The 17,001-nt window shown below is 40.7% G+C and overlaps 1 protein-coding gene across 1 annotated transcript in view; it reads right to left on the minus strand.

Moving 5' to 3' along the window:
- Positions 1 to 13,092: 13,092 nt before the first annotated feature.
- Positions 13,093 to 17,001, minus strand: part of dock1 (dedicator of cytokinesis 1) — an 800,130-nt gene continuing 796,221 nt past the window's right edge. Inside the window, exon 52 of the mRNA XM_071394671.1 lies at positions 13,093 to 13,915. Within this exon, the coding sequence (XP_071250772.1) occupies positions 13,820 to 13,915 (96 nt within the window). The 3' untranslated portion in view covers positions 13,093 to 13,819. The remainder of the gene's footprint in view (positions 13,916 to 17,001) is intronic.

A 17,001-nucleotide genomic window follows, 5' to 3' on the forward strand; every position in this document is an offset into this window, starting at 1 on the left:
ATCCAGTACCAATTCTGGAATAAGAGATTATCCATTACCAACTCTGGAATAAGAGGTTATCCAGTACCAACTCTGGAATAAGAGGTTATCCAGTACCAACTCTGGAATAAGAGGTTATCCAGTACCAACTCTGGAATAAGAGGTTATCCAGTACCAACTCTGGAATAAGAGGTTATCCAGTACCAACTCTGGAATAAGAGGTTATCCACTACCAACTCTGGAATAAGAGGTTATCCAGTACCAACTCTGGAATAAGAGGTTATCCACTGCCAACTCTGGAATAAGAGGTTATCCAGTACCAACTCTGGAATAAGAGGTTATCCAGTACCAACTCTGGAATAAGAGGTTATCCAGTACCAACTCTGGAATAAGAGGATATCCATTAACAACTCTGGAATAAGAGGTTATCCATTACCAACTCTGGAATAAGAGGTTATCCAGTACCAACTCTGGAATAAGAGATTATCCACTACCAACTCTGGAATAAGAGTTTATCCACTACCAACTCTGGAATAAGAGGTTATCCATGACCAACTCTGTAATAAGAGGTTATCCACTACCAACTCTGGAATAAGAGGTTATCCAGTACCAACTCTGGAATAAGAGGTTATCCATTACCAACTCTGGAATAAGAGTTTATCCACTACCAACTCTGGAATAAGAGGTTATCCATTAACGACTCTGGAATAAGAGGTTATCCAGTACCAACTCTGGAATAAGAGGTTATCCAGTACCAACTCTGGAATAAGAGGTTATCCAGTACCAACTCTGGAATAAGAAGTTATCCAGTACCAACTCTGGAATAAGAGGTTATCCACTACCAACTCTGGAATAAGAGGTTATCCACTACCAACTGTGGAATAAGAGGTTATCCATTAACGACTCTGGAATAAGAGGTTATCCAGTACCAACTCTGGAATAAGAGGTTATCCAGTACCAACTCTGGAATAAGAGGTTATCCAGTACCAACTCTGGAATAAGAAGTTATCCATTACCAACTCTGGAATAAGAGGTTATCCACTACCAACTCTGGAATAAGAGGTTATCCACTACCAACTCTGGAATAAGAGGTTATCCAGTACCAACTCTGGAATAAGAGGTTATCCACTACCAACTCTGGAATAAGAAGTTATCCATGACCAACTCTGGAATAAGAGGTTATCCAGTACCAACTCTGGAATAAGAGGTTATCCAGTACCAACTCTGGAATAAGAGGTTATCCACTACCAACTCTGGAATAAGAGGTTATCCATTACCAACTCTGGAATAAGAGGTTATCTAGTACCAACTCTGGAATAAGAGGTTATCCATTACCAACTCTGGAATAAGAGGTTATCCATTACCAACTCTGGAATAAGAGGTTATCTAGTACCAACTCTGGAATAAGAGGTTATCCATGACCAACTCTGGAATAAGAGGTTATCCATGACCAACTCTGGAATAAGAGGTTATCCAGTACCAACTCTGGAATAAGAGGTTATCCATGACCAACTCTGGAATAAGAGGTTATCCACTACCAACTCTGGAATAAGAGGTTATCTAGTACCAACTCTGGAATAAGAGGTTATCCATTACCAACTCTGGAATAAGAGGTTATCCAGTACCAACTCTGGAATAAGAGGTTATCCATTACCAACTCTGGAATAAGAGGTTATCCACTACCAACTCTGGAATAAGAGGTTATCCAGTACCAACTCTGGAATAAGAGGTTATCCACTACCGACTCTGGAATAAGAGGTTATCCAGTACCAACTCTGGAATAAGAGATTATCAATTACCAACTCTGGAATAAGAGGTTATCCAGTACCAACTCTGGAATTAGAGGTTATCCAGTACCAACTCTGGAATAAGAGGTTATCCAGTACCAACTCTGGAATAAGAGGTTATCCAGTACCAACTCTGGAATAAGAGGTTATCCAGTACCAACTCTGGAATAAGAGGTTATCCAGTACCAACTCTGGAATAAGAGGTTATCCACTACCAACTCTGGAATAAGAGGTTATCCACTACCAACTCTGGAATAAGAGGCTATCCAGTACCAACTCTGGAATAAGAGGTTATCCACTACTAACTCTGGAATAAGAGGTTATCCAGTACCAACTCTGGAATAAGAGGTTATCCACTACCAACTCTGGAATAAGAGGTTATCCAGTACCAACTCTGGAATAAGAGGTTATCCATTACCAACTCTGGAATAAGAGGTTATCCAGTACCAACTCTGGAATAAGAGGTTATCCAGTACCAACTCTGGAATAAGAGGTTATCCATTAACAACTCTGGAATAAGAGGTTATCCATTACCAACTCTGGAATAAGAGGTTATCCAGTACCAACTCTGGAATAAGAGGTTATCCAGTACCAACTCTGGAATAAGAGGTTATCCAGTACCAACTCTGGAATAAGAGGTTATCCAGTACCAACTCTGGAATAAGAGATTATCCACTACCAACTCTGGAATAAGAGGTTATCCACTACCAACTCTGGAATAAGAGGTTATCCATGACCAACTCTGGAATAAGAGGTTATCCAGTACCAACTCTGGAATAAGAGGTTATCCAGTACCAACTCTGGAATAAGAGGTTATCCATTACCAACTCTGGAATAAGAGGTTATCCAGTACCAACTCTGGAATAAGAGGTTATCCATTACCGACTCTGGAATAAGAGGTTGTCCACTACCAACTCTGGAATAAGAGGTTATCCATTACCAACTCTGGAATAAGAGGTTATCCAGTACCAACTCTGGAATAAGAGGTTATCCAGTACCAACTCTGGAATAAGAGGTTATCTAGTACCAACTCTGGAATAAGAGGTTGTACATCAGGGACTTATTGTACCTTCCTGGAATTACTTTCTATCTGCTATTGTAGATGTAACTGTTGTCATTGTGCTCTCTCTCTCTCTCTGCGACGGCTGGCCGGACGTCCGGAGCGACAGCAGAGTGGACATGCAGTGACTGTCTCGGCCAGGTGAGGGCAGTATTACTCCAGCGGTGAAGCATCTTATAATACTGTAGTCAGCAGAATGGAGATTAACAGTCATAGAAAGGAGGTCATATGTTACGCTGAATATAAATGTGTTAAAATACTGCTTCGAATTCAACATGTATATATTGTTACGCTGTGTCTTTGTGAATATATACTGTCTTGTAGGCCTAAAGGTTAATGAGATGCTTGTGAGATGTAATTAATCATTTCTTGCCATTTAACGGACTGAACTGTACAAGGGACTATGGCTACTCTGATTGACGGTATAAACAATTAGCTAGAAATAAGCACAAAAGTGAATCCACATTAGGTCCGTGTGTAGTCTGAGTGTTGTTTTAAATGGTGCTCAGCCATCAACAAATACGTTCATTCATTTTTACTAGCCGGCTGTCTGACTTGCTTTTGTAGTCAAGATGAATTTCGCCACCTTGAAAATTCAATTTTGAGCAGAACCTTTTCCTCGTCACTCTCTTCTACAGCCGACTTTCCAGAAGATTCTATGTGTTCCGGCGTGTTCTGAATACCTTCCGCCTTCTCACTTCTCTCTCTCTCTTCCTGTATCCGTTGGTAGGTCTCCTAGCAACGACATATCTCGCCAGAGAGGGAAACACCTGCGCCTCATAATGGCCGTTAATATAGGTCACTGCGGTGTGTTATTCTTCCATTCAGCAGCAGCCCAAATGGCATCCTATTCCCTTTATAGTGGATCACTTTTGACCAGGGCCCCGTAGTGCACCATATACTGTATATATATATATATACACTAGAGGCTGAATGGAGGAACGAGATCGAGCTTTGTCATCCTCTACAGTGGTAGTGAGTGACTAAGAGATTTGACTGTTGCTACACCCATAGTGGGAGTCTGAGATGTGAGACTGCTCTAGTCTGTAAGTGTGTGTGTGTGTGTGTGTGTGTGTGTGTGTGTGTCTGTCTGTCTGTCTGTCTGTCTGTCTGTCTGTCTGTCTGTCTGTCTGTGTCTGTCTGTGTCTGTGTGTGTGTGTGTGTGTGTGTGTGTGTGTGTGTGTGTGTGTGTGTGTGTGTGTGTGTGTGTGTGTGTGTGTGTGTGTGTGTGTGTGTGTGTGTGTGTGTGTGTGTGTGTGTGTGTGTGTGTGTGTGTGTGTGTGTGTGTGTGTGTGTGTGTGTGTGTGTGTGTGTGTGTGTGTGTGTGTGTGTGTGTGTGTGTGTGTGTGTGTGTGTGTGTGTGTGTGTGTGTGTGTGTGTGTGTGTGTGTCTGTGTGAACCTTGAGTCAGAGTTTAATCATTTCACACCACTTCAACTACAAGAAGGTTGGGGAAAAAAGAACTAAATGAAAAGGGAAGTTGTATATAGTGGAACACGGATGTCATGGCATTGACTCTGCACATCTCTATCCCTGGCAGCAACACCTACACGGATACCTTGAGAGATAATCGTGACATGTTTTAAGATGATCGAGTGTCTCTGGAACTACAGAAAAGCTCCAGGCAATACTACAACTACAGCAATCACAACCTAGCTCACAGATACATGGGATGTTTTTCAGCGACTGGGAGACTAGTCAGGATTGAGGCAAAGATGAAAGGAGCAAAGTACAGAGAGATCCTTGATGAAAACCTGCTCCAGAGCACTCAGGACCTCAGACTGGGGCGAAGGTTCACCTTCCAACAGGACAGCAACCCTAAGCACACAGCCAAGACAAAGCAGGAGTGGCTTCGGGACAAGTCTCTGATTGTCCTTGAGTATCCCAGCCAGAGGACGGACATCTCTGGTGAGACCTGAAAATAGCTGTGCAGCGACTCTCCCCATCCAACCTGACAGAGCTTGAAATGATCTCTAGAGAAAAATGAGAGAAACTCCCCAAATACAGGTGTGCCAAGCTTTTAGCGTCATACCCAAGAAGACTCGAGGCTGTAATCGCTGCCAAAGGTGCTTCAACAAAGTACTGAGTAAAGGGTCTGAATACTTATTTAAATGTGATATTTAAGTTTTTAACATTTGCAAAAATGTCTAAAAACATGTTTTTGGTTTGTCATTTTGGGGTATTGTGATGTCGTTATGGGGTATTGTGATGTCATTATGAGGTATTGTGATGTCATTATGGGGTATTGTGTGTAGATTGATGAGGGGAAAAAACAATTGAATCCATTGTAGAATAACGCTGTAACGTAACAACATGTGGACAAAGGGATGTGGTCTGAATACATTGTAGGCTGTTCTGCAAGGAACTTTACCCATGAAACAATCTACAAGGCAGCGCTCTGACTTATCAACCTCTGAGGCTGAAATTGAATCTGATCAGCCTGTCGGGAATGGAGCTCCCCCACTGTAAAGATAAATATCATCCATAAAACATGAAGTGTCCCTTATAATTATACACATCATGTTACGCAAGCTAACAATCAACATAGATAACAAGACTACTTAGCTAGCTCACAACACTAGCCAAGTTTGTTGCGTTGTTCCCTGCAATTGACTGTGGTGTTGGGGGCAGCACGCAGCCTTGGAGACAGACTGTCTCGTCAGGCATCGTTCAGGGTGTAAATGACCCACGAGCTCATTGCGATCAACGCAGCCACAGGGCTCCTTGATGAGGTGGTTATCGTGCATCTGAACAGTGGTACTTATGATTATCTCGACAAAACAACTCGTGTTATGTTGTGACCACAAGAAAAGTATTCTGGTGAGGTCCCTAGTATGCTGCATACATCAATGGGAACACAGTTAACCAGCACCACATGATGTGATTGAGAAAAAGTTCGGAGCCTATTACTGTAAGTTCTAAAGGCTTGTCCAGCATTGACTTTATGTTCAATACATTTAGATAATAAAGCAACACAAACAGCAGGCGTGATATTTCCATGCGTTACCCTCCACAGATCAATACGCAACTGAAAATATATACATCCACTGTATCCAATGAGAACCTGTCAACGTGAGAGAGCACTCTGGCAAGGAGAGAGACATACTTCCTGAAAGACAGAGAGAGAGGAGACATTTCTAAGCATCCAAACAAATGGAAGTGTGTCAAGTGGAACAGAATATATACACCATTATTTCAGGGAGGCAGATGTGACAAATGACACTGTGCTAGTGTGAGGTGTAAATGCATTTCCTCCTGGAGAGAGAGAGAGAGAATAGATAGGGAGAGAGAGAGAGAGAGAGGGAGAGAGAGAGAATAGATAGGGAGAGGGAGAGAGAGAGAGAGAGAATAGATAGGGAGAGAGAGAGAGAGAGAGAGAGAGAGAGAGAGAGAGAGAGAGAGAGAGAGAAAGAGAATAGATAGGGAGAGAGAGAGAGAGAATAGATAGGGAGAGAGAGAGAGAGAGAGGGAGAGAGAGAGAGAGAGAATAGATAGGGAGAGAGAGAGAGAGAGAGAGGGAGAGAGAGAGAGAGAGAGGGAGAGAGAGAGAGAGAATAGATAGGGAGAGAGAGAGAGAGACAGAGAATAGAGAGAGAGAGAGAGAGAGAGAGAGAGAGAGAGAGAGAGAGAGAGAGAGAGAGAGAGAGAGAGAGAGAGAGAGAGGGAGAATAGATAGGGAGAGAGAGAGAGAGAGAGACAGAGAATAGATAGGGAGAGGGAGAGAGAGAGAGAGAGAGAAGAATAGATAGGGAGAGGAGAGAGAGAGAGAGAGAGGGAGAGAGAGAGAGAGAGAGAATAGATAGGGAGATAGAGAGAGAGAATAGATAGGGAGAGAATGGATAGGGAGAGAGGGGGAGAGAGAGAGAGAGGGAGAGATAATAGATAGGGAGAGGGAGAGAGAGAGAGAGAGAGAGAGAAAGAGAGAGGGAGAGAGAATTGAATTGAATTGAATTGAGAGAATAGATAGGGAGAGAGAGAGAGAATAGATAGGGAGAGGGAGAGAGAGAATAGATAGGGAGAGAGAGAGAGGGAGAGGGGGAGAGAGAGAGAGAGAATAGATAGGGAGAGAATAGATAGGGAGAGAGGGAGAAAGAGAGAGAGAGAGAAAGAGAGAGGGAGAGAGAATAGATAGGGAGAGGGAGAGAAAGAAAGAGACAGACAGAGAGAGGTAGAATGCCGTCTCATGTGATTGCTGCGAGACATTCCTTCATGGAAGAAACACAGTGGCAGTGTCTAAAATGTTCCCCTATTCTCTATGACGTGCACTACATGGCCCCCTATTCTCTATGACGTGCACTACATGGCCCCCTATTCTCTGTACAGTGCACTACATGGCCCCCTATTCTCTATGACGTGCACTACATGGCCCCCTATTCTCTATGACGTGCACTACATGGCCCCCTATTCTCTATACAGTGCACTACATGGCCCCCTATTCTCTATACAGTGCAATACATGGCCCCCTAGTCTCTAAACAGTGCACTACATGGCCCCCTATTCTCTATACAGTGCACTACATGGCCCCCTATTCTCTATACAGTGCACTACATGGCCCCCTATTCTCTATACAGTGCAATACATGGCCCCCTAGTCTCTAAACAGTGCACAGTAGCATATGTCTCTGGTCAGATTTGTCTCTTTTGTATCTCAGTACATGTTAAAGACAGATGATTCCAGTATATACCAGTGAAGACATTTAACAGGAACTCAGTACATGTTAAAGACAGATGATTCCACTATATACCAGTGAAGACATTTGCTGCTCTACACATCATGATGCAACTCAGCAAAATTCTAACTCATTTCACTGATAACTAAGTTGTTGTAATTGTTGGATGATGACAGAAACACTGTGTTGTATCACCCACAGCCAGATGGGAGGACATAAATGATGACATTTCTTTACAGTTTCAGTTCCACAGGGAACTGTCATACCACCTGGCATTATATATTACAATACTTTACTATGTGTCACCGTAATGCTTGTCACTAAATATTTCACCGTAATGCTTGTCACTAAATCTGTGTTTACATCATGTTTAGCATTCATGTCCAGGTACAGGGACCACAATATGTTAGATCAACCATCTGTCACATATAGAGGTTAAACCCTGTATAATATTACCGTAAGAGACAGAGTACACGTTCATAACCCTGCGTTACATTAAAAGGTACAATGCATCTGTCACATATAGAGGTTAAACCCTGTATAATATTACCGTAAGAGACAGAGTACACGTTCATAACCCTGCGTTACATTAAAGGTACAATGCATCTGTCACATATAGAGGTTAAACCCTGTATAATATTACCGTAAGAGACAGAGTACACGTTCATAACCCTGCGTTACATTAAAAGGTACAATGCATCTGTCACATATAGAGGTTAAACCCTGTATAATATTACCGTAAGAGACAGAGTACATTCATAACCCTGCGTTACATTAAAGGTACAATGCATCTGTCACATATAGAGGTTAAACCCTGTATAATATTACCGTAAGAGACAGAGTACACGTTCATAACCCTATGTTACATTAAAGGTACAATGCATCTGTCACATATAGAGGTTAAACCCTGTATAATATTACCGTAAGAGACAGAGTACACGTTCATAACCCTGCGTTACATTAAAGGTACAATGCATCTGTCACATATCGAGGTTAAACCCTGTATAATATTACCGTAAGAGACAGAGTACACGTTCATAACCCTGCATTACATTAAAAGGTACAATGCATCTGTCACATATAGAGGTTAAACCCTGTATAATATTACCGTAAGAGACAGAGTACACGTTCATAACCCTATGTTACATTAAAGGTACAATGCATCTGTCACATATAGAGGTTAAACCCTGTATAATATTACCGTAAGAGACAGAGTACACGTTTATAACCCTGTGTTACATTAAAGGTACAATGCATCTGTCACATATAGAGGTTAAACCCTGTATAATATTACCGTAAGAGACAGAGTACACGTTTATAACCCTGTGTTACATTAAAGGTACAATGCATCTGTCACATATAGAGGTTAAACCCTGTATAATATTACCGTAAGAGACAGAGTACACGTTTATAACCCTGTGTTACATTAAAGGTACAATGCATCTGTCACATATAGAGGTTAAACCCTGTATAATATTACCGTAAGAGACAGAGTACACGTTCATAACCCTGCGTTACATTAAAGGAACAATGCATCTGTTTTTTTTATCTCAATACCAAATTATTTCTGGGTAACAATTAAGTACCTGTGATTGTTTACAATTAAAATTTGAAAACATTAAACAAAAATAGCTTCAGCAAAGAGCAATTTCTCAAGGAAGAATTTAGCTAGGATTCTCTGGGAGTGGTCTGAGTGGGGGAGGGGAAAACTGAAAACTAGCTGTTATTGGCAGAGAGGTTTAGAACTCTCTTTCTTATTGGTCTATTAAGTAATTTACTGATGTCACCAGGCACGCCAAAACCCCAATCTAACCAAAACAGGCTGAAATTTCAGGCGTTCTTTTCAAAACAGCTCTTACACTATGAGGGCATTATCAGAATTTTCTGAGTATTATTCCAACCCCATAGTTTAGATTTATATACAAAACACAGGAAAATCACATTTTTGACTGCACTGGGCCCTTAACGTAAGAGACTGCTCAGAGTGCACCTTGATAACCCTGTATGACAGGGGTGTCAAACATACCCCGCGAGGGGGTCCAAACCGGCCCGTGGGTGGTTTGATAATAAAATAGGGGGGACAGTCAATGGACCTAAAGTGGCAAGAAAAAGTATGTGAACCCTTTGGAATTACCTGGATTTCTGCATAAATTGGTCCTAAAATTTGATCTGATCTTCATCTAAGTCACAACAATAGACAAACACAGTGTGCTTGAACTAATAACACACAAATTATTGTATTTCTCTTGTCTATATTGAATACATAATTTAAACATTCACAGTGTAGGTTGGATGTGAACCCCTTGGCTAATGACTTCTCTAAAAGCTAATTGGAGTCAGGAGTCAGTTAACCTGGAGTCCAATCAATGAGACGAGATTGGAGATGTTGGTTAGAGCTGCCCTGCACTATAAACAACACTCACAAAATGTTAGTTTGCTATTCACAAGAAGCATTGCCTGATGTGAACCATGCCTCAAACAAAAGAGATCTCAGAAGACCTCAGATTAAGAATTGTTGACTTGCATAAAGCTGGAAGGGTTACAAAAGTATCTCTAAAATCCTTGATGTTCATCAGTCCACGGTAAGACACATTGTGGCCGTCCTGCAAAGATGACTGCAAGAGCACAGTGCAGAACGCTCAATGAGGTTAAGACGAATCCTAGAGTGTCAGCTAAAGACGTACAGAAATCTCTGGAATATGATAATATCGCTGTTGACGAGTCTACGATACGTAAAACACTAAACAAGAATGGTGTTCATGGGAGGACACCACGGAAGAAGCCACTGCTGCCCCAAAAACACATTGCTGCACGTCTGAAGTTTGCAAAAGAGCACTTGGATGTTCCACAGCGCTACTGGCAAAATATTCGGTGAACAGATGCAACTACAGATGAGTTGTTTGGAAGGAAAACATACAACATTATGTGGAGAAAAAAAAGGCACAGCACACCAACATCAACCTCATCCCCACTGTAAAGTATGGTGGAGGGAGCATCATGGTTTGGGGCTGCTTTGCTGCCTCAGGGCCTGGACAGCTTGCTATCATCGACGGAAAAATGAATTCCCAAGTTTATCAAGACATTTTGCCGGAGAACGTAACGCCATCTGTCCGCCAATTGAAGCTCAACAGAAGTTAGGTGATGCAACAGAACAACGACCCAAAACACAGAAGTAAATCAACAGAATTGTTTCAACAGAACTAAAAACACGCCTTCTGGAGTGGCCCAGTCAGAGTCCTGACCTCAAACCGATTGAGATGCTGTGGCCTGACCTCAAACCGATTGAGATGCTGTGGCCTGACCTCAACCCGATTGAGATGCTGTGGCCTGACCTCATGAGAGCAGTTCACACCAGAAATCCCAAGAATATTGCTGAACTGAAACAGGTTTGTAAAGAGGAACGGGCCAAAATTCCTATAGAAAAAGTTTTTGTTGAAGTTATTGCTGTCAAAGGAGGGTCAACCAGTTATTAAATCCAAGGGTTCACATACTACTTCCAACCTGCATTGGGGAAAGAGGGATACCTAGTCAGTTGTTCAACTGAAATGTGTCTCTCTGAATCAGAGAGGTGCGGAGGGGGCTGCCTTAATCGACATCCACGTCTTCGCGTCCGTGGAACAGTGTGAATGTTTACACGGTGTGTTCAATTGTTTGTGTGTTATTAGTTCAAGCAGACTGTGTTTGTCTATTGTTGTGACTTAGATGAAGATCAGATCAAATTTTATAACCAATTTATGCAAAAACCCAGATAATTTCAAAAGGTTCACACACTTTTTCTTGCCTCTGTACATACATAGTTTATTGACTGTCCAGCTGGCTAATAATTACTAATTACAATGTATCTACATTCATACGGTTTCTTGACTAGACAGTCAGGGAGCATAGAAAATTCCCCAAAAGATGGATAGAGGACTACTTTTTTGCAAATTTTGAGGAAATAAAATCTAATTTTAGTACGGTCCTCCGGAACTCGTTGAAGATGAAATCGGCCCCTGGGGCAAAATGAGTTTGACATCCCTGCTGTATAATATTAATGTAAGAGACTGTACAGAGTTCACCTTGATAACGCTGTATAACATTACCGTAAGAGACTGTACAGGCGTCACCTTGATAACCCTGCATTACCTTACCGTAAGAGACTGTGTAGAGTTCACCTTGATAACCCTGCATTACCTTACCATAAGAGACTGTGTAGAGTTCACCTTGATAACCCTGCATTACCTTACCGTAAGAGACTGTGTAGAGTTCACCTTGATAACCCTGCTTTACCTTACCGTAAGAGACTGTGTAGAGTTCACCTTGATAACCCTGCAAAGCCTTATCGTAAGAGACTGTGTAGACTTCACCTTGATAACCCTGCATTAGCTGTGTAGAGACTGTGTAGAGTTCACCTGAATAACCCTGCATTACCTTACCGTAAGAGACTGTGTAGACTTCACCTGAATAACCCTGCATTAGCTGTGTAGAGACTGTGTAGAGTTCACCTGAATAACCCTACATTACCTTACCGTAAGAGACTGTGTAGACTTCACCTGAATAACCCTGCATTACCTTACCGTAAGAGACTGTGTAGAGTTCACCTTGATAACCCTGCATTGCCTTACCGTAAGAGACTGTGTAGAGTTCACCTTGATAACCCTGCATTGCCTTACCGTAAGAGACTGTGTAGAGTTCACCTGAATAACCCTGCATTACCTTACCGTAAGAGACTGTGTAGAGTTCACCTTGATAACCCTGCATTACCTTACCGTAAGAGACTGTGTAGAGTTCACTTTGATAACCCTGCATTACCTTACCGTAAGAGACTGTGTAGAGTTCACCTGAATAACCCTGCATTAGCTTACCGTAAGAGACTGTGTAGAGTTCACCTGAATAACCCTGCATTACCTTACCGTAAGAGACTGTGTAGACTTCACCTTGATAACCCTGCATTACCTTACCGTAAGAGACTGTGTAGAGTTCACCTTGATAACCCTGCATTACCTTACCGTAAGAGACTGTGTAGACTTCACCTTGATAACCCTGCATTAGCTTACCGTAAGAGACTGTGTAGACTTCACCTTGATAACCCTGCATTACCTTACCGTAAGAGACTGTGTAGAGTTCACCTGAATAACCCTGCATTACCTTACCGTAAGAGACTGTGTAGAGTTCACCTTGATAACCCTGCTTTACCTTACCGTAAGAGACTGTGTAGAGTTCACCTGAATAACCCTGCATTACCTTACCGTAAGAGACTGTGTAGAGTTCACCTGAATAACCCTGCATTACCTTACCGTAAGAGACTGTGTAGAGTTCACCTGAATAACCCTGCATTACCTTACCGTAAGAGACTGTGTAGAGTTCACCTTGATAACCCTGCTTTACCTTACCGTAAGAGACTGTGTAGAGTTCACCTTGATAATTCTGCATTACCTTACCGTAAGAGACTGTGTAGTGTTGTGATTGCTGTCAGTGAAAGCCAGCTAGTTGCTGTACATCCTTTAAATCAAAGTCAACAACACAGACGGAAACAGACTTTGTTTCAAAGATACATTTAGTATTTTGTTTCGTGAAGCTGAAGAGCAGCGAGGGAAAAACAAAGAGGCAGTTGAAACATACAGTTGAACGTTTATTCAGAAGTCAGTAGTGAATTGGAAACAGTCAATGTTACAGCATTAAAAATCCTATACAATGACAACGTATGATGAAGGCGGGAGTTAGTTGTGTTCACTCCAAAGAAAACACAAACCTTACCAATAGAATCAATGATAGGCAGATTCTCACATACCAATTCTTTACAGTCCCTGTCATTTCAAATATTTTTTTAAAAACTTTTTGTTTTGGATATAAATGAAAACCTGTTAATGTAATGCAATGTTAATACAAAAAAGTAATGATAAATTCCACATAAAAAAATGAAATGAAATAAAATCCTATATACAAACCTCTATACAAAGCGGGAATATGGATAGAAAAAGATAAACCACTGAATAAATTGATGTTTTCTGTAACTATGCATACAAAATATAAACTACGGAATAAAAAGCATGTTTTCTGTTACTATGTGCTCCCAGCTCCTAAGAGCAGGTGGGCGGGGTCAGAATGCTGGTCGTCACTCACCAGCCTGTCTATTGGTCAAAGAGTAAAAGACAGAACCAGAGAACGGTTCATTCACCTGGTTCTGATTCTAAATCCATTTCACTCATTATAATTCTATAGGTGGAACACGATCTCATAGCATGACAAAGGCCTGAACTAAGTGGTACATCAAGAGAGAGATTGCAGAGGGGAAAGAACTTTTTTTTATTTTTATTTTTTTTATCGGTTGTCTTAATGTCATTGTTTATTGTACAATTCCTGAATCGATGGAGGCTTGTTTCCTGGTGGTCTTCGGGGGAGGGGGAGGGGGGGTCTTGCTGGGAAGAGGAGGCGGCAGATGCTGTTAGAAAGAGAATACAGAAATATTAAGCCACGTTTACGAGACATTATAAAGGCTCATACATTCCTTATAACACGTTGTGAAGCTTTATACCCGGATGCTTCAAGTAGAGTAAAGAAAGATGATTATCTTTATCCTGGAAATGAAGCAGGTCATCTCACAACTCAGCAGTTAAAAGATTCCTGAGATTCTGCTGCCAACATACTGACTCAAATCTCCAGCCACTTTAATAATGGGAAAAATTGATGTAATAAATGTATCACTAGCCACCTTAAACTATGCCACTTTATATAATTTTTTACATACCCTACATTACTCATCTCATATGTATATACTGTACTCTATACCGTCTACAGCATCTTGCCTATGCCGTTCGGCCATCGCTCATCCATATATTTTTATGTACATATTGTTATTCCTTCCTTTACACTTGTGTGTATAAGGTAGTTGTTGTGAATTTGTTAGATTACTTGTTAGATATTACTGCACTGTTCGGAACTAGAAGCACAAGCATTTCACCACACTCGCATTAACATCTGCTAACCATGTGTATGTGACCAATAACATCTGTTAACCATGTGTATGTGACCAATAACATCTGTTAACCATGTGTATGTGACCAATAACATCTGCTAACCACGTGTATGTGACCAATAACATCTGCTAACCATGTGTATGTGACCAATAACATCTGCTAACCATGTGTATGTGACCAGTAACATCTGCTAACAGTGTGTATGTGACCAATAACATCTGCTAACCATGTGTATGTGACCAATAACATCTGCTAACCATGTGTATGTGACCAATAACATCTGCTAACCATGTGTATGTAACCAATAACATCTGCTAACCATGTGTATGTGACCAATAACATCTGCTAACCATGTGTATGTGACCAATAACATCTGCTAACCATGTGTATGTGACCAATAACATCTGCTAACCATGTGTATGTGACCAATAACATCTGCTTACCATGTGTATGTGACCAATAACATCTGCTAACCATGTGTATGTGACCAATAACATCTGCTAACCATGTGTATGTGACCAATAACATCTGCTAACCATGTGTATGTGACCAATAACATCTGCTAACCATGTGTATGTACCCAATAACATCTGCTAACCATGTGTATGTGACCAATAACATCTGATAACCATGTGACCAATAACATCTGCTAACCATGTGACCAATAACATCTGCTAACCATGTGTATGTGACCAATAACATCTGCTAACCATGTGTATGTAACCAATAACATCTGCTAACCATGTGTATGTGACCAATAACATCTGCTAACCATGTGTATGTGACCAATAACATCTGCTAACCATGTGTATGTGACCAATAACATCTGCTAACCATGTGTATGTGACCAATAACATCTGCTTACCATGTGTATGTGACCAATAACATCTGCTAACCATGTGTATGTGACCAATAACATCTGCTAACCATGTGTATGTGACCAATAACATCTGCTAACCATGTGTATGTGACCAATAACATCTGCTAACCATGTGTATGTGACCAGTAACATCTGCTTACCATGTGTATGTGACCAATAACATCTGCTAACCATGTGTATGTGACCAATAACATCTGCTTACCATGTGTATGTGACCAATATGACTTGATTTGAGATTCTGTAATAGGCTCCAGATATATAAATCAATACTCAGAACTGAACCTCCCCAGGGATTCATCTTCAACATAATATTTCAGCAGGAAATCTCCTTTCGAAAGATTTAGCCTTCGAGGATTGAGGCGGATGATTCAAGCACTTTGAGTGAAACTACAATCCAAGTTAATTCCAGTGTTTTTTACTCAGTCATGACTCATCTAATTAATTCCAGCGTTCAACACCTGTCGTGTCCAAGGCAGTGACTGAAAATAAATAAAACACTGTAAAAAGCACACCTGAACTTCTGAAACGTACGCAACAGTGAGGTTTTCACAATGACATCTAGTAACAATGACATCTAGTAACAATGACATCTAGTAACAATGACATCTAGTAACTATGACATCTAGTAACTATGACATCTAGTAACAATGACATCTAGTAACAATGACATCTAGTAACAATGACGTCTAGTAACAATGACATCTAGTAACAATGACATCTAGTAACAATGACATCTAGTAACAATGACATCTAGTAACAATGACATCTAGTAACAATGACGTCTAGTAACAATGACATCTAGTAACAATGACATCTAGTAACAATGACGTCTAGTAACAATGACGTCTAGTAACAATGACGTCTAGTAACAATGACATCTAGTAACAATGACATCTAGTAACAATGACATCTAGTAACAATGACATCTAGTAACAATGACATCTAGTAACAATGACGTCTAGTAACAATGACATCTAGTAACAATGACATCTAGTAACAATGACATCTAGTAACAATGACGTCTAGTAACAATGACGTCTAGTAACAATGACATCTAGTAACAATGACATCTAGTAACAATGACATCTAGTAACAATGACGTCTAGTAACAATGACATCTAGTAACAATGACGTCTAGTAACAATGACATCTAGTAACAATGACATCTAGTAACTATGACATCTAGTAACAATGACATCTAGTAACAATGACATCTAGTAACAATGACATCTAGTAACAATGACGTCTAGTAACAATGACATCTAGTAACAATGACGTCTAGTAACAATGACATCTAGTAACAATGACGTCTAGTAACAATGACATCTAGTAACAATGACATCTAGTAACAATGACATCTAGTAACAATGACATCTAGTAACAATGACATCTAGTAACAATGACGTCTAGTAACAATGACATCTAGTAACAATGACGTCTAGTAACAATGACATCTAGTAACAATGACATCTAGTAACAATGACATCTAGTAACAATGACGTCTAGTAACAATGACATCTAGTAACAATGACGTCTAGTAACAATGACGTCTAGTAACAATGACATCTAGTAACAATGACATCTAGTAACAATGACATCTAGTAACAATGACATCTAGTAACAATGACATCTAGTAACAATGACGTCTAGTAACAATGACATCTAGTAACA

Source organism: Salvelinus alpinus, chromosome 3, assembly GCF_045679555.1.
Source record: "Salvelinus alpinus chromosome 3, SLU_Salpinus.1, whole genome shotgun sequence".
Lineage (NCBI taxonomy): Eukaryota > Metazoa > Chordata > Actinopteri > Salmoniformes > Salmonidae > Salvelinus > Salvelinus alpinus.